The 22581-nt window shown below is 49.1% G+C and overlaps 3 protein-coding genes across 4 annotated transcripts in view; 1 reads left to right on the top strand and 2 right to left on the bottom strand.

The window, feature by feature from the left end:
* Positions 1 to 2531, top strand: part of SPPL3 (signal peptide peptidase like 3) — a 46195-nt gene extending 43664 nt beyond the window's left edge. For both annotated transcript variants that reach the window (XM_042829032.1, XM_042829031.1), the window contains exons 10-11: positions 567 to 676; positions 1312 to 2531. In XM_042829032.1, coding sequence (XP_042684966.1) covers positions 567 to 676; positions 1312 to 1383 — 182 coding nt within the window. In that variant the 3' untranslated portion in view covers positions 1384 to 2531. The remainder of the gene's footprint in view (positions 1 to 566; positions 677 to 1311) is intronic.
* Positions 2532 to 7265: 4734 nt separating this feature from the next.
* Positions 7266 to 14416, bottom strand: ACADS (acyl-CoA dehydrogenase short chain). The gene is made up of 10 exons (XM_042829030.1): positions 14332 to 14416; positions 13933 to 14096; positions 12107 to 12256; positions 11804 to 11915; positions 11250 to 11401; positions 10793 to 10963; positions 9808 to 9945; positions 9465 to 9560; positions 9070 to 9126; positions 7266 to 8453 (listed from the first exon to the last, which is right to left on the bottom strand). Exons 1-10 carry the CDS (start codon positions 14384 to 14386, stop codon positions 8301 to 8303), a joined length of 1248 nt encoding a protein of 415 aa, XP_042684964.1. The 5' UTR covers positions 14387 to 14416; the 3' UTR covers positions 7266 to 8300.
* Positions 14417 to 15124: 708 nt separating this feature from the next.
* UNC119B (unc-119 lipid binding chaperone B) lies at positions 15125 to 20588 on the bottom strand. The gene is made up of 5 exons (XM_042828849.1): positions 20384 to 20588; positions 19906 to 20019; positions 19368 to 19479; positions 18971 to 19143; positions 15125 to 18113 (listed from the first exon to the last, which is right to left on the bottom strand). Exons 1-5 carry the CDS (start codon positions 20586 to 20588, stop codon positions 18001 to 18003), a joined length of 717 nt encoding a protein of 238 aa, XP_042684783.1. The 3' UTR covers positions 15125 to 18000.
* Positions 20589 to 22581: the final 1993 nt, after the last annotated feature.

Here is a 22581-nt window from a genome sequence, read left to right as displayed (position 1 = left end):
TTTGAAGTAGCTGTTGTCCCTCTCCTCGCTAACGGATTTTTTCTCCGAGGTCAGGATGTGTGTGTGTGCATCTGGATCTGTGTGTGTGTGCATCTGGATCTCCTCAGCCCTTCAGCAGATGCAATGGAGAGATCGTTTCTTTCCAGTTATGTTCCCTACCCACCCACCCCTGGCTTTCCCGTGTTCCTCGTGGGCACATCTCCAGGAAAAGTGTTCCTGGTGTGAACAATCCTTCCTCCCAGCCCCTCATTTCTCAAGAAGCACCAGCACCGAGTAGCACATAAAACCGTTCAGCGTGGTGCACTCAGTTTCCTCTCCTTTGCTTTTTGTTATAGTTTGTGTTATTATTAGCTTAGTCTCTGAGGTTTAAAACTGAAGTGAGGGGCTCAGCACGGCCTAATATTAAAATAGAATAGCTTATAACTATTTAGGGAAAGCAAAGCACAGATAAATACATTTTTCCATGGCCTGTCTTAAAGTGGTGGGTAGGGAAACACCTGTGGATGAAAAGGCACAGAACATCCGTATGCTGTTTGAAGATGTTCAGTCACTTCTTTCTTTTACAGGCCTATTAACTGCAACAGTAGCCTCTCGTATTCACCGGGCAGCCCAGCCTGCCCTCCTGTATTTGGTACCTTTTACCTTATTGCCACTCCTCACCATGGCATATTTAAAGGTAAGGTCGGATCGTTGCTGGCCCTGAGGTCAGTGCTCCTGTGCAGGCAGCAGGTCCTGGGGGCTGCGTGTCCACTGCTCACCAACAGCCGAGGTCAAGAACTGATGTGCAGCTGCTCCTGTGGGAATTCTCACTTTGGGGCGCTGAGTAACTGAGAGACTTAAACTAGAAAGCAAAGTGTGCGCATGAAGTAAATATAAACTAAACTCAGAAGTGTTAGGAGCTGCCTTAATTAAATAACAGAGTTTGTCCTCCCCCAGCTGGCCATGAAAGAAAACGTTTGCACAAAGGCTGAATCGAGAGAGGAGAGGCAGGTCTACACACAATGTTATCTTTACTGTTTTGGGGTTATTTTTGAAATATCCATCTAGCAATCTAGAGAACAGAGCCTAAGAAAGGGCAGAATTTTCCACCCACATAAATATTTGAGGTAGATCTGCCTCAGAAATGAACCGTTTTGACCTGATGGTGGAAAGGAAGGATGTATTTTACTGTCTTGATTGCAATCTGCAAAACGGGTGGAGAACAGTTTAGCTTTCAGATATGCCCATGGTTATACCTGCATTTTAAAGTCGGAATTCTAAGCAGGCTCTGCAGTCTCTAAGTGCAGTCTCCTGTGCTGTTTTGCTGCCCAGGGCGATCTACGCCGCATGTGGTCTGAGCCTTTCCACTCTAAGTCCAGCAGCTCCCGTTTCCTGGAAGTATGATGGAGCAGTGACCTGAACTTCTGCACTGGTCCCTTTCACTTTATCTTGTGGCTTTGTCATCTCCTGAAGCTGGACTGGCTGCCAGGTACTTGGGAAGGTACCAACTACAGGACTTGTATGAAAGAACTGAAAGGAAGGGAAGGAAAAAAGCTAAGGTGTTCCGGAGCTCCGTCTCATCGCCCCGCAGATGTGGAACTGGGGACCCTTCGTGCAACTGCAGCCACTTTCCTCTTTTCCTCTCTCTGATGGATCAGTAGCAGACTGTTACCTACGTGAGAGAGGAAGAGACAGACTTGAAACTGAAAACGGCTTGAAGTCGTTCAAAAACTCGTGAACACTAAGAGAAAAAAAACAGTTAGGCAAACTGAAGCTTCTTCAGTGAACCCTCATATGCATTGGGACCAGTTTCCTGTCGGACTTCAGTTTTGAAAAGAACTGAGACAGAAGGTCTTCTGTCACAATATTGGGGTTTTTGTTTTGGTTTGTTTTTGGTTTTTGTTTTTTTTTTTTGATTTATTAAATATTTCCTGTGGTGTGAGGTTACTTATTAAATCCACAGACATTGAGTGACTTCTTGCAGTATACATATAAAGATTTGTTGTAACAAGTTACATTTCCACGCAGATGTCATGTTGCAGTGAAAAAGGGCACGATTTTTATACATATATATATACACACACATATAGATATATATATGAATAAATAAAAAGGAAAACCTGCTAAGATCATGCTATGTAGCAGACAGGGGCTTGCTGTAATTTTTAGCATGTAGAGCAGTTTACTCTGGCTTTCTTGTATATGAATCTACAATGAGCTGCTGTTTTTCTCCCCCGTCCTGAAACCAAACCTGCAGTTTGACAACATGTAGTATTTGTACCGCCTGTACTCATGGACTTCAGGGGATATTTGATTTTGATCAATGTAGCAAACTAGGGAAGCAAAGCGTTGAAACCTGACCCTGTTTGTTTCAGGGGGGAGGGATGGGAAGGGTGTCTTTTTTTTTTTTTTTTTCCTTTTTTACAAACAGCTCCCTTGCAGGTTTTTAGTAGTTCCTTCCTGACCCGGTGCATGTATTATAGCAGCAATTGTCTTTGTGCTTTCTGATCATAGTAATGTATCACTTGTAAATACATTTTTTCTATTTTCTATTTTTTTGTATTTTTTTGCATTTTGTTTCATTAGTGTGCTGTATTTTTCCATGCCCTGCCCCTTAAAGGAAAAAAAAAGAAAAAAAAAAGGAAAAAAAAGCAAACTGTCCTTTCCTGTTGTGCCTGGTCAGTCTGTGTGTTGATGCTCTGTACCTGACAGCCTGTTTGAGATGTTTTGGTGGCTGCTTTTTTCCAACCAGCAGTTCCAGTTCTGTTGCTTTATTGCCAGAAAGGCAACCCTGAGCTAACCAGAATGTTCGTTCATTGCACCTCGTTAGCCTGGTGCCGAGACCTGAGAGCTGAGGGAAGGAAAACAGGAATGTTTCAGACTGAGGTCTGACTGAAAGGACCTGCGAGGCAGTGCCTTGTTACAAACAGGTAAGGGAGTTGAGGTGAAATGTCTGATCCTTTCTGCTCTGTTATTACAGGAGCAAAATTTCTGTCTGGCCAAAGCATCTGCCTGTGCTGTTTTTAATTAACATCTTCCTCTGTTCTCCTCAGCAGGTCTGAGCTCGCAGGCCGTGGCGCTGCAGTGCCTCTGGATGGGCTGAAGCAGGTGTGAGGCAGGTGAAACATGAGGACACTGAGAAGCAGCCCAGCAGCCCAGGGGTGGAGGTGGTCCCCAGCCCTTTCGGCTGGGTGGGCAGCAGGAGGCTGCTGTGACTGATTGTTTTCCCCCATTCTTCTCTTTCACTTGGTTGAAAGCGTTTTCTCTGTTGTGTCCCTGCTGTGCTCGCTGTCAGATGATGGTTACTTTCAGAAGTAAATATTTTTAAATTTAAAATCTGCACTTACTGTGGGTGTTGGATCCCAGACTTGCAGTCAGCTTGGGACAGAGGGACGTTAAGTTTGAGTGTAGCTGAAAACTTAAGAGAATAAAATATTGGTGAGTGTATTCAGAGAGAAAAAGGACACCATTTTTTTGCCTGGGGTACTGAAGCAGTGGAATGTATCTCTAGATCTGTCTGCTGAAGCCTTATCGTCTCAGTCCCTCCGTCCCCCCGCTAGCATTGCACATCTCAAGTGCTCTCAGTTTCTTGTGAGTGCCCTCCTCCTTTACAATTAAAATAAAAAGTCTTTCTCTGGTTTTGTAGTGGCATTTCTACTCCGTGCCAGGAACTTTTGCCTATTAGTGATTCTCTACACTTAAAAGAATTCTGGAAAAAGTTCTAGAAGTGCTATTTAATTAGAATGAATTTAGCCTTATAAATCAGTGTTGCCTTGATGTGTGCTGTGTGTGTGTGACCTTCTGACTTGCACCAAGAAATGGAGTTGTAAATGCTTTGTTTCTAAACCACCTCTGAAATGATGGCCTGCCTTCCCAGGTGGAAGCCTGCAGCTGCCAGGTGAACAAAGTTGAACCCAAAGGGGTTTGCAATATTGCAGTGGCAGCCACCATTGACAAGAGGAGGATTGTGGTGCCTTAGTGGAGGTTGACTGAAGCATCATTGCACAAAGCTGTTGCGTTTGCAGAGACAAAAACATTCCCCTAAGATTTTTGATTAAATTACAGCTTATAACACTTAGTCCCACTGCTGTCCTGTTGAGAACAAGCTCAACTTTGTGGGGGAATAGAAAGGATTTGTACCTCAGCACTCGGCTGCTGGGTGCTCTGAACCTTCTGGCCTTGTTCCTTTGGTCTGGCCGACTGCACGTTGAGGATGAAACTGAGCGCACTGCTGTGGTCCTTTGGATTTGGGCATAGAATCCCTGCCCCTGCTGGGTCCCTTCGTGCCTTCTTGGTTTTAGGTTTTGTTCAACTCTTTCATTAAGCACTTGATACAGATTCCTGCAGTGCAGTCTGGAAGCACCTGTCTTCCAAGTTGTCAGGAAAAAAATATTGGTCTTACATAAGCTTTTATTTAGGAGTGTAAAAAGTTACTGTCAAAAATAATAACAAAAAAAGCTCTGACTGCTGGTTAGGATTGGAACCAGCACTGTAAAATGCCAGGTAGCAAACAGTTCTGGGGTTGGTGTTCTGCTGTGTCTTTGGGAACAGTCAGCTTAGAAACTGCTGCTGACGGCTTTGAAGTTTCCCCACAGGACTTCATCTTCATCTTGAAAAGATCTGGAGTTGGTTTGGATGTATTTTGCAAATGCAAGCTAGTAATTCCAGGTGTGCAGTGGCCCATTGGGAGCAGCCTGGGACGGGTGCTGCAGTTTCCATGGTGTGGCATGCAGCAGCTGCTTGTGGAGGTGAACATTTCCTGCTGTGAGCGTGGAAATGGAGTGTGTTCACTGAGAGAAGGGGAAGAAGTCATGGGAGCGATGAGGAAACAGGTGCTGACCATTGGGGCTGACCTCATCTTAGGATTGCCCTCAGTAAGGGAGAAATGGATGCAGAAGTCCCTGGTCTTCTTTTTATACAAGTGGTGAGCAAGATTTGGATGTTGTATAGGTAAACAGCAGTGGCAGACTGCACTTTCACTCAAATCCTACTGCTGCCTTTTCTCATCTTTATTTTTTCTTGTGTTTACAGGTATTCAGCTTTTTTAATTTACTGTAATCTTTCAAATTTGGTAATTTTTATGCCTTTTATGATCCCCAATGAAACTGGAACATGTGGCTGTGGTATTTAATGAGGGCTTTCAGATTAGGCAAAGCAAAATTTAATTTAAAACCATTTAAAACCATTTGTCCTTGTTTGGTTGGGTTTGTTTGTTTGTTTTTTTGTTTTTGCTTAGCAAAAACACATCAGAAAGACAAGTAGAGGAGAAAGTGATCTGGTGTGAAAGCAGTGCTGCAGTAATTTCAGCTGAGTCCTAGGGCATCTTAGGTGCTCCACGTTACTCTAACTGTTTCTTCAGCTGGGCTGTCCAGGAGCCCCTGGAGCAGAGCGGTGCAGATGTGCTGCCACTGTACGGCCAGGCCTCCTGTCCTGGAAACTCTTCTTAATTGGTGAGTTTTTAACCTCCAGCTGAAAACCTCCAAGGTTTCCTCTGCTTCATGCCCTGCAGTTCATTTGTAACCTATTTAATGTACATTCAGAGGGTTGTGGGCAAAAGTGTCCTTGACGAGTGCAGCTGTCCCTCCCCCTTTCCCCCCATAAGTTGCACATGACCTGGTTTTCCCATCTTGGAATCTTTGCTATGTTGGCTCAGTTTGTAACTGTCACGACAAACTTGGTTTCAACCTGAAGTTGAGCTTTTGCTGTAAGAGAGCGTGGCCCTGCTCACACACAGCCAGGTTAGTGCTCAGGCTGGGGGTGGATCTTGCTCAGAGCTCTATTTAACAAGCTGCAGAACTTGATGGTGTTTTGCTCTTTCAGCAATTTTTTTTTTTCTGTAACAGCCCTGAGAAGCAGACAGACAAGCATTAAAGCTGAAATTATCTCAGACAGCAGCAGTGGAATAGGATCTCTGTATGTTGCTCAGTGAAAAGCCAGCTCTTTGCTCTGGGAGCTCTGTGGAGGACTTTGTGTGTAACTGTGTTGTTTACCCCAAAATAGTGCTGAGAACTGTGCTGTGAGGCTGGTTACCTGTACCTGCCTGAATCTGTGGCAGCAAGGAAGGCATTGGAAATGCATTTTTTTTTTTAACAGACTTTGCACCTTTAAAGCATGGTGCTTTTTTTAGATAATAGCAAAAGGGATCTCTTACAGCCTTGGAAAACATTCCTAGGCTCCTGAACATTAAAGTCATGCTGTGCTTAGGCCAGTGATTTTTGACCAGCTCCACCCTTTCTGTGGTTTGGTGATGTGCAGCGTAAGTTGAATGCAGTGACAGAGGTGCATTGAGCAAATCAGCACCAAATAGCCAGCTCAGCTGCTGTACTGCTGTCAGCTAGCAGGAAGCTCGTTAGGGAGGCATGCAGCGTGCTATCCAGTTCACAAAGGCAAGTCGTGGTCACATGCATGCAGCAGGGCTCCCTGTGGGCAGGCAATTGCTTGATGCTGCACACGGTGTTCTCACAAAAGGTCCACGTGGGATTTTGGTGTATCTAGTTTGCAGTTGATTCAGCGTGTGCTCTGCCAGCTGTGTTCGCTGCCAGTCTCCCAGTCCAGTCTTCCGCTCTGAGGGCACAGGGGCAATTTCACTCACCTCTGAAGACGAGTAGCAATATTTAGTGTTGCTGATTGAAGGAGGTATGAGGAGGAAGAGGCTGAAAGCAGGTATAAAAGAACGATGAAGCAAAGGAAAACAGTGCAGCAGGTGTGGCCTAACAGTGACTGCCTCTTCTGGTGCACTGGCGATTCAGTAAAGATGAGCACTGAACAGTGACACTGTGCTCCCAGTCCTCACTTCCTTGCAGTGACTGGGCCTGCAGTGCCTGCTCTAGCTGAGTGAGGAGAAAAAGAACTTTGTAATCTCACTTCCTCCTACAGAGTCATTAAATGAGGCTTAAAAAAATCATCAAAGCAGTGATACAAGTGGAAATGGAGCTAGAAGAGTGTGTCTTACACCCAGAAGACTTTCATTTACAACACATTTGCAATCACTGGACTGGTTTTCCAGCAGACCTAGTGATTTCACTGCCTGGCTCTGCCAGATTATGACAGCAGCAAGGAGAAATTCAAACTCTGCCCAACATGCCAGCAAGCGACCTGCAAAGGCATTATCTGTATTACTGGGACATCTGCACTAGCAACCACCCAGCACACTGCAAAGCGTGGGCACAACTGCTGTATGGGGGGCAGGGAGGGTCGTGCTTCTGTGTCTCGGGACTGGAAGAAAGTATTCTAAATTGTCACATTTGAGTTTAGAAAAAAAAGGGGGGAGGGGTGGTGCTTTAAAAAAGTTTTTAAAATCAGGTTTTATTCATCTTCTGTTTTCTTTTATGTAATATAATCTTGCTGTTTTCTTTCCACATAAATAAATGACACCACAGGAAAATAATCATTTACAACTGGTGTACTCAATGTCTGGACAAGGGCTGTGCAGATTGTAGTCTTAATCCTATCCACCCTTTCTTTTGGCTTTTAATTTTCAGAAAGTTAATTTTTTCCTGAAGATAAGTGATGGAGGATGTGTTACTGCTAAATCTTCCTGGTAAGGTTTTTGGTATCATCTGTTCATTTCCCATTTGTTGCCCAAAAATGCATAGAGATCAAAACCTGCTACTGCCACTGTATGCATTTTCTGCCCTGTTAGATAGCTGTTGGTACAGTAAAAGCAGTCTGTGGAACATTCATTTTCTTTTTTTTTAATCTGTCTCAACCACTGCAGCTTCTCTCTTCTTTGCTTTTACAGCTCCATCCATGAGGGGCTCACACCATGAAAGCTAGTGGTTTTTTTTCTGACCTTTGCTTTTACATCCATGTACAGCAACCACAGCCTGAGTAAGAGCCTTTCATGCATAGGAAGTGCCTGTGTCCTCCCTTCTGGCTCCTCTCCTGCTGGAGGTGGGGGAGACTGCACTGCTGCAGCAGGTCTCAGTACAGCCTGCATTGAACAGGGAGCTCACCACAGCTGCATCCCAAACTTTGGGATTTGAGAAGCATGGCAGTGTAACCAGCAGCCCAGAAAGAGTGCACAGGGGTCACATCTCTAACACTGGCACTGCTTCTCACACTGCTCACTGACAAAGCCTTGCAAAGGAAGTACTGTGAGCTGATTAGGAAAAGCAGCCATGAGCTGCTTCCTCTCTTGCACGCATGGCAATCTGCTTACAAACTGGGATACAGCCTTCCATGCAACGTACTTCACCCAGAGAAGAATCAGCACATTTTAAGGTCAGTTACTCATTAGTGAGGAAAACTTCCATCGTGATCCTCAGCGCTTGGATGGCTGTTAGGAGGCACTTCAGGGCAGCATCTTGCTTTAAGGTTCTTCAGCTACGGTAGGCCTTCAGCAGTTGACCTGCTATCACCAGTCTCTGGATCTCACTGGTCCCCTCGTAGATCTCAGTGATACGAGCATCACGATAATGACGTTCTGCTGGCATCTCTGTCACATAACCCATACCACCCAAGATCTGGATGGCCTGAAACAAAGGTAGGGGGTTAGAACAGATGCAGGGCCGCAGAACTTGTTTTGCACAGACCACAGCCACCTCAAAAGGAACTAATCTCACTGCATGCACACCTGGAGGAAGCACGTGGGGCTGACTGACACACTTGTACTCAGAGAAATACACACAATTAGAGGTTGTGTAACGTTAATGCTGACATCCCAGACAGCAAAGGAGCCACTTCAGTGGTATTTGTTAGTTTTTTCCATATTCAACTCAGCCATGAGAGGTACTGCTCTATCTTCTCATTATACATCAAACTTACTGCTGATTGAGCTGGGTGCAGCCAAGCTCCCCTAGAAAGCACCAATCCAGTTAAAATGCTGATGCTGCCTCTGGACAGCATCAATCATGATCGTTACTAACACAGCATCACATGCCTGCATAACCCTGAATCCAAAGAGGTGCCCATGCTAACCAGCTTCGCATGCCTTTGTTAAAAAAAGAAAACAACATATAAGTATGTTCTAGTAAAGATTAAATTTCATCCCATTTTCATGTAAGTGCTTGGCTTGTTGTGTGTAAGAGATGGAACACAAACTGCCTTTCAGCATGCTTTGCAGCTGAGAGTTGCCAGCTGTGTAGTTACCTGATGAGCGATGTTTGTTGCAGCTTCTGACGCAGCCAGCTTGGCCATCGCCGCTTCCTTTGGGAAGGAAAACATCACTGAGGATGCAGCTATCGTAGAAAAAGGAAAGCCCCAATTGCAACAGGAGTCTGACAGTCTGCAGACCAACTGTGCAGAAAAGACAGGCCACCAGCTTTCAGCAGCCAGCCCCTCTCGCCTTGGATAAAAGCAGGGCCCAGCTCCAGAGCTGGAGCTGATGGCAGCCACCAGTGTGCAGTACCTGCCGATACAGGACCTCCAGCAGCACAGGCTGGGCAGGACTGAAGGCAGCCACACAGCAGCATTATCACACATTTGCCTGCCTCAAGCCTGTGCCCAGAGCTGTCACTAATTGACAAATGCAGAGCTAGAAATACCTTTGTGAAGGGCTTCCCGTTGTCTTTCAGCATGGCGGCTCTCCAGGTCAGTAAGCGCGCACTCTCTAACGCCACAGCCATGTCTGCTAACTTAAACTGCAATGACAAACACTGCCTGTGTCTGAGGTGGCTCTGCCTACAGGAAACATAGAGCAGTCTCCCACCTCCGAGACCAGCAGCTCTAGAAAAGGAGCACCTCCATCTCAACAGTCTGTATGAGAATGTGAACAACGACCTTGTTCATCCCAGACAGTACGAAGTGCACTGTGTTCCCAAAGCCAAGTACAAGTGAACAACATAGGAACGACAGCACTGCCTGCAAATGACCCAGCCTGCCTCGTACCTGAATCGCCTGCAGCTTTGTGATGGGTGACCCAAATGCCATCCTCTTTTCAGCATAATCCACAGCACAGTCCAGAGCTGCCTGAGCTATTCCCAGAGCCTGAGAGGCGATGCCGATCCTCCCTCCGTCCAGAGTTTGCTGGGAAAGACAAAATATGTGTTAAATCAAATAACACTTGATCAAAAGAGCACACACATGGCCACTCTTTCTTTCGTTTTTCATAATGACTGGTGAATTGGCTCTGTATCCTGACTTGCCCGTTAGGTTTTGATTGCTTCCCTGGCTCACTCTGTACCCAGGAAGAATTCGTGGTACAGTGAGAAAAGACTTGATCTTAATCCTGAGGGTCTCAAAAAAGTGATTGGTGACTGGAGAGTTCTTCCAGCTTTGCAGCTCAGCCCTTCTCAAAACATCAGGCCAACAAATGGTGCATTTTCTCAGTGAAGAGTGTGCCACTGCAGGGAACAAGCTGGACAGGGGCCTGGCTTCTGTTCATTAGTCACACACATGCTGTTATCTCTGACTTCTTCCACTTCTTTTAGACATTTGTAGCAGATTTAGACATTTAGTGATGCAGAACATACTCTGTGCACCCAGGACAACTATCCTCAGCCAGAATATTTAGGGAAAATGCAACGTTCCCCCCCTTTTTTTAAGGGTACAAAATGGAAGAACAGAACTTGAGTAGATAAGAAAAATTAAACTAAATTGTCCCTGCTCACACTGTGCCTTAACAGCACTCCTGAACCAGAGCACTGCCACACTGAGCCTACAAAAACAGCACTGCCCAGGATCTATAATAAATCAATGATTTACTGAGCTCTATCAATGAGTTCTCACATGTTGGCAAATGGGTCAACTGTCTCATGTTATACCTTACAGTAGCAGCTCTCACCAAAGTTATCCTAAATGTGAAAATAGGTTTAAAAACGGCCAGTTTGGGAACTACTGCTTTACAGAAATGCACCCGTGATCCATCTCTTACCATGGCAATTTTGAAGCCCATTCCTAGCTGCCCCAGCAGGTTGTCCTTGGGTATCCGACAGTCCTCAAATATCAGGTTGGCAGTGGAAGAGGCTCGGATGCCCAGCTTGTCTTCCTTCTTCCCCAGGGACAGCCCCGCAGTTGGCATAGGAACAAGGAATGCACTAATGCCCTGCAAGAGGACCCAGACTCTTAGGAATGATATTGAGTTTTCACTTACCTGGTTGTCAACAGGCTTCCTTCCCATTTTTTTTTTTTCCCACAGGAGACGTGTGTCTGAGTAACAAGAAGGAATGGAAGGCACAAAGAACAACAGAACCAGCACACATCAAACCCCCTCCTCCCCGCTGTGCAACATCTGCACAGCTCCAAACACTCTACATGGTCCTCAGAACCCTTTCAGAATGATTCTCCCTTCACTTCCAGCCCTTTTTTCCCAACCGACCCACTGCTCACACCTTGTGCTTCAGGGATTTATCTGTAGTGGCAAACACCACGGAGGCCGAGGCGTCCCAGGCGTTGGTGATCCAGGCCTTGGTGCCATTCAGCACCCACTCGTCACCATCCAGACGTGCCACTGTGGATGCTGCACCCGCATCACTGCCGTTCCCTAAGCAAGGCAAAAAACATTCAGGCAATCAGTAGCAGTGATCTGCAATCGGTGCAAAACCACCACCTGCCCACACCCCTGCTGCCAGCTCACTGCAGTGCTGTCACCCCTGTCTCTCCCATAGGGGACCCAAACAGAAAGGAGAAAGGCCAGTACGTCAAAGATGCACCCATCTCTAAGGTTTTGCTCACGTAACAGGGATGAAAGTTTTCAGCACAGCCCATGGGGTAGCAGGTAGTAAGTACCTTGGGCACCAGGACTTCACTTGAACATTTGAATGGAATTGCTACAAACCACCTTTCTGCAAACTGTTACAGTCCGACAGACCTGAAATCCACTCTAAATCTGATTAAGGAAGTTACCCTATGTTCCCTGCAACAGGAATGCTAACTGTAACATTACCTGGTTCACTTAGAGCAAAACATCCTATTTTGTCCCCGCTGGTGAAGGGAGAAATCCACTTGTGCTTCTGTTCCTCAGAACCATACTTGAGTATTGGCCCTAAATACAGAGACTTTAAGAATTGAGAGCTGAGTTAGCACCTCCTCAAGGTACAATCGATTAACACCCAGAACACCAGCGCTCTCCAGAGCACTGTAATTCACAACAGGAACCCATTTCTCACATACACCCCTCTCCAACAGCCACCCCGTTCTCAGACTCGGCTCCACGCCTGTCCCTCACGCACAGCCTTGAGACACTCACATTATTGACGCTGGCAATGACGCCCGTGGACGCACAGCCCCTGCTGATCTCCTCCAAGGCAATGGAATAGGCCAGGTAGTCGAGGCCAGCTCCTTTGAACTGCTCTGGCACTTCCACAGCCAACAGCCCCAGGCTACCCATCTTCTTCACCTGCACGTGGGAAACGCGGAAGTAAGATTCTCTGCACCAGCAAACACATGCAGACACACAAAGTCAGGTCACAGCAGGGCTACACACGGAGGAACAATGTGTGTAACTCCTGTTGAAATGGGAATCTGGCTGCACAAACTGCTAAGTGTGGCTACATGACTTCACTGAGAGCTACACACGGTCACTGCTGGCTTGGATGAGCTCTTGCTCATTTCAGGAGCTGTCTTCAGTTCCAGGAAAGGAGGGAGCCTTTTAAAGGTGAAATATGGTGCTACAGCCCCACCAGGATTTTCTCCACTTCTCACCACTTCTCATTTCTCTTGTCAGCTTGAAATCATTAGAACTCTATCTTTGAGACTGCTGTGCTTCACCCCACAACTGCACCACGGAAGAACGTTATGAACTGAAAGACCCACACAGCAGTTTGCAAAAAGGTGATTTTTCGTTCCCACTTAAGCCAGTTCTTGCTTTCCAAAAAAATGTGTTCAACACATTCCAAATTATTCCAACCCTAAATTCCTCAGCTGGACCCTGGCCTCATAACGGGAAGCTCTTCAGAGCACACATCATCTCACACTGCATGTCTTAATAGTATCTAAAAATATATGAAAGGAAAAACAAGCTTTCCTCTGTTTTTACATTTTAAATGCAACGTCAAATTTAGCCCAATCTTTCAGTGAAGTTAAATGCATTGCCAGGCTGTGTATGCTTTCACAGAACCTGTGAGGAATTGTAAAACAAGTATTTTCCCTTCTGCATGGACAGCCAGAACATTTGTCCACCATATCAAAGGCAGAGGATGAACAAAGGATAGCGGTTCATTCTATGTAAGTTGCTTTATCTTTATTCAGGCCTTCCAGAGCCTGAAAGGGGCCCACATAAAAGTTGGGGAGGGATGTTTATAAGGGCAGGTAGGGACAGGGTAAAGGGAAATGGTTTAAAACTGGAAAAGAGCACATTTAAACTAGAAAGTAGGAAGAAATTCTTTACTGTGAGGGTGGTGAGACTCTGGAACAATGAGGTTGTGAATGCCCCTCCCTGGAAGCAATAAAGGCCAGGCTGGATGGGGTTTTGAGCAACCTGGCCTGCTGGGAGGTGTCTCTGCGTATAGCAGGGGGGTGGAACTGGATTATCTTAAAGGTCCCTTCCAACCCAAACCATTCTGTGATTCGATAATGTTAATAAATACTGTTTACACTTCCAATTTTCTCCAACACATTCAAATTCAACAGCATATGTCTTGTACGTGAATGAGTGAATTCACCTGCTCAACATGACACTAATCTGCTGTACTGATTTCCAAGTGAGGAGTCAGAGGTCTATGTGGAATCTTAACAGACCACATATAACAGACACAGCACCCACCAGATGCTATCACCTCCTACCTCCTGACCGTTCTGCTCCCACAGAGGAGCTGCTCGGAGAACTGACAATTCAGTGGTGCTAACGCTGGAGAACACGAGCAGCTGAGGAGCGCAGAACGCACGTTGCAGCTTCCACACTCAGACAGCTCTCCTAGAAGCAGACCTAAACCTCAGCCCGCTGCCGAGCCAGCAGAACGAAACCCACGGAACGTTTCTTGGTACGAAGGTCAGAGGATGCTCCGTGCCAAAAAAGCCCAAGCAGCGGCTTCCTTCCCACGGTCAGAAAGGCGCCCACCGCAGGGCAGCGCGCACCTGCTCGGCCGGGAAGCGGTGCTCCTTGTCCAGCTGAGCCGCGAGCGGCATCAGCTCCTTCTCGGCGAAGTCCCGGCACGTCTGGCGCAGGATCTGGTGCGTCTCCGGCAGCTCCACCGTCTGGTACACCGTGTGCAGCCGGCGGAGGGACCCCAGGGTCCGCGCTGAGGGAGGGCAGAGCCGTGAGGCGCCGCGTCCCTTCGTCCCTCCCCCCCCCCGGACCCCTGGACCCGCGCTGAAGGCTGCGCTGCCATGGGACGCGGCCTCAGGCCCTGAAGGGCACCGGGGCGCCGTGGACCGCCCTCCCGCTCGGGCCGCGGCCGCTCCCGATCCCCACACGCAGCCCCTCGGATCCTCCCGGTAGCCGCGGCGGAGCGAGGCCGGGCTCCGCGCCCTCACCCCTGGGCAGCCCTCCGCAGCGGGTCACGAGAAACGCCAACGCCGCCGCCGCCATGGCCCCGCCTGAGGGAGCGCGAGGAGCAGCACTGCGCATGCGCAAGTCATCAGGCGGGAACGGCGCGAGACTACTCGAGGTCACGCCCCTTCCCAGCCCCTCAGCCCCGCCCCCAGCGCCGTACGCCGCCGTACGAAATCGGGAGGTTCCTTTATTCCACGCGGGGCGGCAGCAGCGCCACTGCCACGCGAGTCCAAACCGCCGCCGCGCCGCCTCGCCGCAGGGGGGCGCTGCTGAGCGCGGCGAGGCGCTCGTCCCAACCCTCCGCTACGGGAGGCACCGAGCACCAGAGGGCAGCGCGGCACGGGGGCACCGCGGAGGAAGACGCCGCTCAGAGAGGGCGGAGGACGGGGACAAGACGGACGTCAGCAGGAGCAGCCCGTGTGGCCGTGGGACGGCTGTCGGGAGTCCGCAGCCCAGGAGCGCGCAGCGAGGCCGGTCTTCACAGGGCAACACTGGAGAGGTTCGGTGTGGGCGCGGCGCTGCTCCCCGTGCTGCTGTAGAAGTGATGCTGGTCTCTGTGCTGCTGGAGGATCGCTGTTGGCCCCTGTGCTGTTATCACTGAGCACGCTACCACCCCAGCTCTTCTCCCAGCTCTGCTGTGTGACCTTACACACACACTGTGTCTGCTGGGACAGCACTCAGCTCACAAATCAGGTCCCATCCTCTCCCCCCATCTCCCCTGCGAGCAGCTCTGATCCATCCCTACAGCACCACATCACACCAAAATGAAGGATGATGCTCCATAGAATCACGTTTACCAGACACCATCCCTGCCACGAGGATGAGGTTGGAAATCGCTGACTTTGTGGTTACAATCAAGTCTTTTTAATGCTGGGGTGCCTTCTTTGAGGGACTTTTTTCCTGCAGCATGTTTGTGGGCAAAGGCCTTCTAATTTGGCCAAACAGATATCTACAGGAGCTGAGGAGTGCCAGTACTGCCTGCACAACCCCCAGCTTTCCTTTGGTCTTCCTTTACTTATTGCTGAATAGATAATACATTTATAAATGGAAAAGCATTGCCTCAATGCTTTTTCCTCATCCCTGCTGGCTGAGGTAATGACTGCTTCAGACAGAAATCCCCTTTCCTACGGGCCCTGAACTCACTCACACCCAGCAGTGCTCTCTGCTTCTCAGAGCACCAGTCAGATGGCAGCCAGTGCCCTGTGAACACCGGACCTGCACAGCTGTGTTGTCCCCTGGCTCGGTCCTCACTGCTCCTCTGGCAATGGTCTGTCTCCATTTTAAGTATCTTTACTCAGTGATATAGAAAACAGAAGAGAATCGTCACATTCGTAAGAAAAGCAGGAGGTTGCTTCATACAGAAAGGTAAAAGGAATGTTAAAAGGCACCTGGATTAATACTACATATAAATTCACCTCAATATGCTACAACGTCCTGGAAACACCCGGCAGCCTCTTCAGACCTGACCCTGAGTATCTCACAATGCTCCAGGATGGAAAACACCCTCCCAGGCTGCTCTGCCTGGTTGCAAGCACCGCCCATTCCTGCAGCACAACTGAATTTCCCCTTGCCAGCACAGCACGGGGCCATCTGAAGGCAGTCACTGCAAGAGGCAGCTTGAGCTCCACCTCATGAGCAGCTTTGCTAATTCTGAAACAACTAATGAGATTGCCCCAGTGCCCATGGAGATGCTGGAAGGGATCGAATGGAGCAGAACTGCCCTTCATCTTTCAGCCACACACACCTCGCCCCTCTGCATTCCCGAGACATCTGTTGTGGTTGCTCATGATTAATACTCCACCCGAACAAGTCGTTTGTTGTGGTTAATCGTAATTAAAATCCTTCCCAAGAGCTGGAGATTCTTTCAGGACTGCCACCACACATACTCTCACTGCTTACCTCGTCACCCGCCAATCCTCTGCACCAAACCTACATCGTTAATCTGCAAGGTTAAGGCAGTGGCTTCCTATTGCTATCTACGCATTAAAAGGCTGTGATTGCCCACCTCATTTAATCCTGCTGAGGCAATAATCTACACTGAATCATACTGTATCTGCTGAGGAGTTGGTTCTCAGCTCTCTAGGTGAACAAGCAGAACTAACACTAGCCGAAGTCTCCAGCCCAGACACAACTTAGCTCCCACTTGCAGCAGAGGTGGCTGATCAGCTCAGGGAGGGGATGCAAACAATCCTCATCTTGAGCCAGCAAAATACACAGGAAAGGGTTTTCCCAGTTGAGGTTCTGCTGGACGCCAGCACGGCTGCTGGGAGGATGGGGTCTCCACTTCCCAGGGCATGGTGCTATTTCCTATTGCCAGATCCCAAAGCGCTGCTGCAAAAGACACCCTTTGGTCTGGCAGAAACTACCTCAGCAGAAGAACATCTTGAAACATAAATAAGCAACTAAGGATACAAAGCAGTGATAGGATCTCAAACAATTAAGAATCATCATATTAATTCTCACAGTTTGGTCATTAAGAATCCCACTCTGTAACACTGAGTAATCTGACCAGGGAAGGTTTCAGCTGCTAGTACCTCAACTGAAAGAAAGCAAGTGAGTTGGTGACAGCACCATCTCTCCTTCCAGCACCTCTGACAGTCAGGTTTAAAACATTATGATGTATACAGAGATTGAAGCCTAGGAAGCTTTGCTCCCTACATGTTTTTCAAGTGATTTTTCCACATTCTCCCTTCTTCCTCTACACCTCACCAGACTGAAATCTCCCCTCCACCCCAGCTAGGCTGACAATGTGCTGTCAGTTCAAAACCAGTCCATTCTGTAGTAAAAGCCAAAAATCCTACACAAAGGGAAGCAGTAGAAATGAGAAATGATAAATACACTGAGATTAACTTCAGCTCCAAGGTCGACCCTTGAGCTCCAAAATTCAGCAATTTGCTTGAATAAGCTCAAACAGAAATGCTATTGGAACAACTAAATGATCAACCTGGATAAGGTCCCTTTTTTCTCCTATTGCGTACCTCCAGCGATATCTCTGGTAAAACACAGACCAAACCATTCCCAAGAGCAGCTCAAATACCTGGAGGGGGAAGAGAAGATTCCTGCACAACTCAGAAGCTGAATTAGTCTCTTATTTTATCTTTCCCACTGGAGAATACTGGAATGCACCCTAAAAGCTATCTCACCCATGCTACAAACTAAGCCACTAGGCACCAAAGAGATGATCTATCCAACTGAAGAAGAGATCTGCTTTTCAGATGTCACTGGCTACCTCAAGGCAGCAAATTTTCCTGCTAAGAAATAGCTTACCCAAATAATTTGACCTCTTGGAAGAGAGTAGTCACCCAACAGGTGAAACATCGGGAGCACTAGAAGTGCAACCTAAGCTATAAAAATTGTAACAGCAATCATTTTTAAACAGTGCCTCTGATCCATAACCTAACCAGGGTACCAAAAGGCATCCGGAAATGGAGAATGACAGAGGCTGGATATGTTATGGGTGTGGGATAGTGAAGCGTTGCAGGAAGATTTCCTTTACTTTTGCGAGCTGTCTTCTTTGCTTCATGTGCTCAGCCTCATGCAAGAAGAAAAGGTTTGACAGGAAGCCTTGTTGCATGAGAGAGCAAGTCCAGTCCAGTCCTGGACATCTGGAATGGTTAATGGCAGCACAGCTTCCAGCAGCCATATCATGATTACTGTCCTCCATTGTAAGCATAATCGGCCTTGTTGTGCATTATCAACTTGTTGTCCACAAAGTAAAAGCTGTCTGAGCGGGTCTCGTATGGGTTTTCAACCATCAGACGGACTGTGAAAGAGAAAGCTCAATTACATTTAGAAGCCTGTCACACTCTGCTGGGCAGTGCAGTCAGAACAAAAAAGGACACTCAGTGGGATGCACCAGGCTGATGCTCTGCCCTATCCAAGAGAAGCAAACAGATCGGCTGGGCACGCATTAAAAGCTCTGGCATGCCCTACCTATTCCTCCTATTCACAGGGCACTGTCAAAAGCAAACAGAGGTGGAGCAATCTCACATAAGACACAGAAACAGTCAGAGCCACCACTAGAGCACAGCAGAAATCATTGTCAGAAAGCAGAGAGGCTGCAACCTGTAAATAAAAGAAAGCGGCTGCACTCTCCACTGGTGTACATGTGAGGTACAAACCCTGCACTCAGGCAGCCACAGAAGTGCCCACGTGCTCTGCTCAATCCACCCCCAGGGCAAACATACCCTGCGCAATGCATATTTGCAGAGATCTTGGTAGGCTCAAAAACACACCTCTCAAGAGAAAAACCAGTTCTGCTTCAAAGCTAGAGGCTCAAGACCTAAAAAGCAAGTGCTGAAAACAGATGTGTGACTGCTAAGAGAACCCTTTTCCAGGGTTTTGTTATCTTCTGCACTGCACTGTTAGGCACTGGGGATGACAGCCCCATCACTGGGCAGCTCTTCTTGCAGCCTGTGACTTGACAATGCAGGCTGCCTTAGGCTTTCATTTCTAAGATGGATAATCTGCAGCACAAGTCTGTGACTCAGGATTAAGTGCATCTTAAATCAGCTTAATTCCATCCCTCCATGGCTGTCACAATTTTTTGCACAAGTAGAAAGAGAGAGAGAAAAAATGAGCACACACACACACAGCTTGCTGCAGAAAGGAAATACTTACTGAGATCTTCTGAGAGCTGAGGGAACTCGTAGATGTGCTCACATGTGTTCCTGCTACTGGGGATGCAGAAGCCAAAATCAAAGTCAAAGTTCTTCAGCAAGCGATCTCGGAAGTAATGCCTCTCAATCATTCGGAAGTTTGACACTGGCTTTTCTCCCACTGTAAACTCCACTCTGTAAGAAAAAAGTAGGAAAAAACAGGTAAGAAAGCCTTCTCTTCCTACTGCAAAACACAGAGCCTAGGACCCGAAACTGCACAAGAACCCAATAGACCGTTCCAGAAAAATACTTTACACTGTTAGTGTACAGTTGAGTTCTCTCAAGTCCTTGATTCTAGCTATAAGCTGCTCAGTGGCACATCTGATTTTCCCCTCAGATTTCTGTGAACACATACTCACGTTGCACCAACAGTCCGAAGACGAAGAAATGCTGGGGTGAACTGGTAACGAACAAAGCGGCCTGCACTGCTGTCCAGTTCGCTGCTGTCATCTTCATCCTCGTTGTCTTGCTCTAGAAAATGCAGCAGCACTGAATTATTCTGCCAACAGCACACGTGTAAGGTAATACTGGCTGGTGGACAGGACAAGCCTACAATTAGTTGGGCACGGAATGAGAAGGAACTGGTCACACAGTCATACCAGCACTAAGAAATAAAGAGAAAAACTGATAACAGCCAGCCCAGCCTCAGTGGCCCTGGTGCCACAACCACCTTCAGCCTCACCAGATATCCAAGAAAGAAGACCTGCCACTAACAAGGCAAGTTCTGCAGCTGGCAGTATACCCCTATCGCGCTATATTCACATTTTTATGGCATAACCTGGAAGTTTTCCATCAAAGGTAAACTCAGCCCCGTGCTCTGGGAAGGACTCAGTCCCCAGGATGCTACAAGAGCCATCAGCTGTGCACAGCCCTGCCCCGCAGCCCAGCGCCGCACACCTGCAGCAGATGGCTTGGCGATTTCGAACAGCACCGTCCCCGTCTCCAGGTCTCGGATCTTGAACCTGGTGAAGTCGATGTTATAAATGTTATCCTCGGGTTTGCACAAATAGTCTGGAAGAAAACACGGAGGAACGTTTCAGAAGATTTCGGAGCGACTACAAAGGGACTCGTTACTATTTCTGACCATCCCCGGCCCCGTCAGATGCGAGAGGAAGGCACGAAAGCACACCGCGGGTGTGCAGAGCGACAAGGGGAAGGGTGGGGACAGGAAAGCGGAGCGCGGCGTCCCGCGGAGGGGAAGAAAAAAAAAGAAACCACCCAACTTTCCGCAAGCGGCAGCAGAGGAACAGGCAGCGCCCGGCGGGCTGCACGACCCCAGCGCGGCGGCACCGGGCAGCGCGCAGCGCACAGCGCACGGAGCCCAGCGCCCGCCGCGGCCTCCCGGACCTCCCGCCCCGCACCGCCCCGCACTCACTCTCCGTCACCCGGCACAGCCCCAGGACGTGCTCGGGCCGGACGGTCTCCAGCTCCAGCAGTTCGGATTCGGTCCACGGCGCTCCGCTCCGCGGGGCTGCGTCCGCCGACCCGCGTCGCCCCCGCAAACGGCTCAGGGCCCCCCCGCTCCCCGGCGGCGGCTTCTTGTCGGGTCCCGCCGCCGCCCGCGCCCTGGAGCCGCTCATCGCCCCGCCGCCGCCGCCAAGATGGCCGCCGCCTCCCGCCGTAGCTATGGGAGCGGGGGCGGCGCCGCGCGGGTCAGAGGGCGCGGGCGTTGCCGAGCGACGGCGGCGGGGACGGACGCGAGGCGGCCCCCGAGCCCCGGCCCCGAGAACAGAGCGACCACCGCGGCACAGCCACAATAGAACTCCGTTTATTTGCCTTCCGCGCGCTGCCGGTCGAAGCCGCCGGGCGGTGGATTTTAGAACATCCCCTCCGCCCGACGCCGTGGGGAAATGCAAAAATAAAGCAGCTACCGCGTTCCAAAAATAAGACAGGCCGCCCTCAGCTCCGCAAAGCCCCCGCGATCACAAACACACGTCTGTGCTTTTCACCCAGGGCCCAACCAGTAAAACGAGCCGCGGTAACACAGCGACCCTCAGCGCCAGCGGGGCAGCTCCAGCACCGCCTCCAACCCCAGCGCGATGCTCTTGGGGCAAGAAAGCCCCGAGCCCTCGAAACACTCATCTCCGATGTCACCATCGGGTTTGCAGCTGTTTGGCTGCAGCACGGAGCAGCACGGTGCGACAGGCACGGCCCCCTCCATGCGCTGGGCGCAGGGGGCACAGCTCGCCCTCCTCTGCCTCCCCCCCCCCCCCACCCAGCACAGCGCTGCACTTCGCTCCTCGCCTTCATCCCTCCCTCACACAACCTCTCCAGCACAGACCTCTGACGTTTGCAAAAGATCGTTCCCATTTTCTACTCGGCCAGCGCTGTTTGCTACAGGGGAGGAAAGCACTTCTGTCATTTATTATTATTATTATTATTTAATATATTTTTTTTATTTTTGTATTTTTAAATAAAGCACTTTTTGGGAAAAAAAAAAAAAATAATAATAATCAGAACCTATCGAAGAACCTGCAGCAGTCCCACTGCTCAGCCTGGGGACAGCACCGCCTCACCCCTCCCCCTCCCACACCTACCCCCCAATCTCCAAAAATAGTATTTAATATACAGCAATAAACTCTGAGCAAGCCAGAGTCCCGGAAGACATGGACCTGCTTTCAGCTCTCCCGTGCCAGCACCACGGGATGGAGCCCATTGGGACCAAGCAGAACACACACGTGCCCCAGCCCAGCATGAAGCAGGAGCTGCACAGGAGGCCTGTTGTACACAACCACGTTCCTGAGCCCTGGCAGCTCCAGCCCAGTATTGTGGCCGTGCCATCGAGAGTACTGTGGGACCAGCTGGAGAGGACAGACTGGTGGAACCAGGCTGACATAAAAAAAAAAAAAAAAAAAGCATCCTTGAATTGTATTAGACTTTGGCATTTGTTGTGGAGATGCAGAAGTGCCGGTAGGTAAATGAGCTCAGTGCTGGCCCAGCTCCCATTTCTCTTGGATTCTCAGCAAGGATATTTCCCTCCCTATCACGAGTGCAGACATCTCTCTCCCACACTGAAACACCAGAGCCTGAAACACTCGGTGCTTTGCAGCTGCTCAGAATCTGGCTCACACTGAGGGCTGTAGCTGCTCTGCTGGTCATCTCCCTCCTGCTGCTGTTTCCCATCAACAAAGGGCCTGCTCAGCCAGGCTTCCAACACCAAGAGATCCTGGCTGTTGCCACCTCACTTAAATGCAAAGGAAGACCAAGGGACACATATGGTCCTCTGCTCCCTGGGGCAGGGGAAGCCCTCAGCGGGTGAGCCCAGGGAGCAGGAGGATCCCAGCCAAGCTCTGCAGGCAGAAGCCTTGAGCACCAAAGGATTACCAGGACACAGCTGCAACTCGCTCTGCTCTGAGCTGTGCAGACACGCAGGCACCAGACTGTCTAGAAGCTCTGCATCCCACCTCAGGTGATTCCTGGGGCAGACAAGACCTGGAAGAGCTCTTCCAGTTCTTCTGTCCCCTGCTACGCTTTTTTCCCCCCATTGACTTCGAGGGCTGGAACCAAAGATTCTCACTCACAGTTCTGTGATTCAGCTGTGACCTCCAGAGCTGGATCAAGGGACAGTGAGAC

This window comes from Centrocercus urophasianus, unplaced genomic scaffold, assembly GCF_019232065.1.
Source record: "Centrocercus urophasianus isolate 14NV4802_14NV808 unplaced genomic scaffold, USGS_Curo_1.0 seq_30, whole genome shotgun sequence".
Classification (NCBI taxonomy): domain Eukaryota; kingdom Metazoa; phylum Chordata; class Aves; order Galliformes; family Phasianidae; genus Centrocercus; species Centrocercus urophasianus.
Note: the sequence above shows the minus strand (reverse complement) of the source record. Positions and strands in the feature narration are given on the sequence as shown.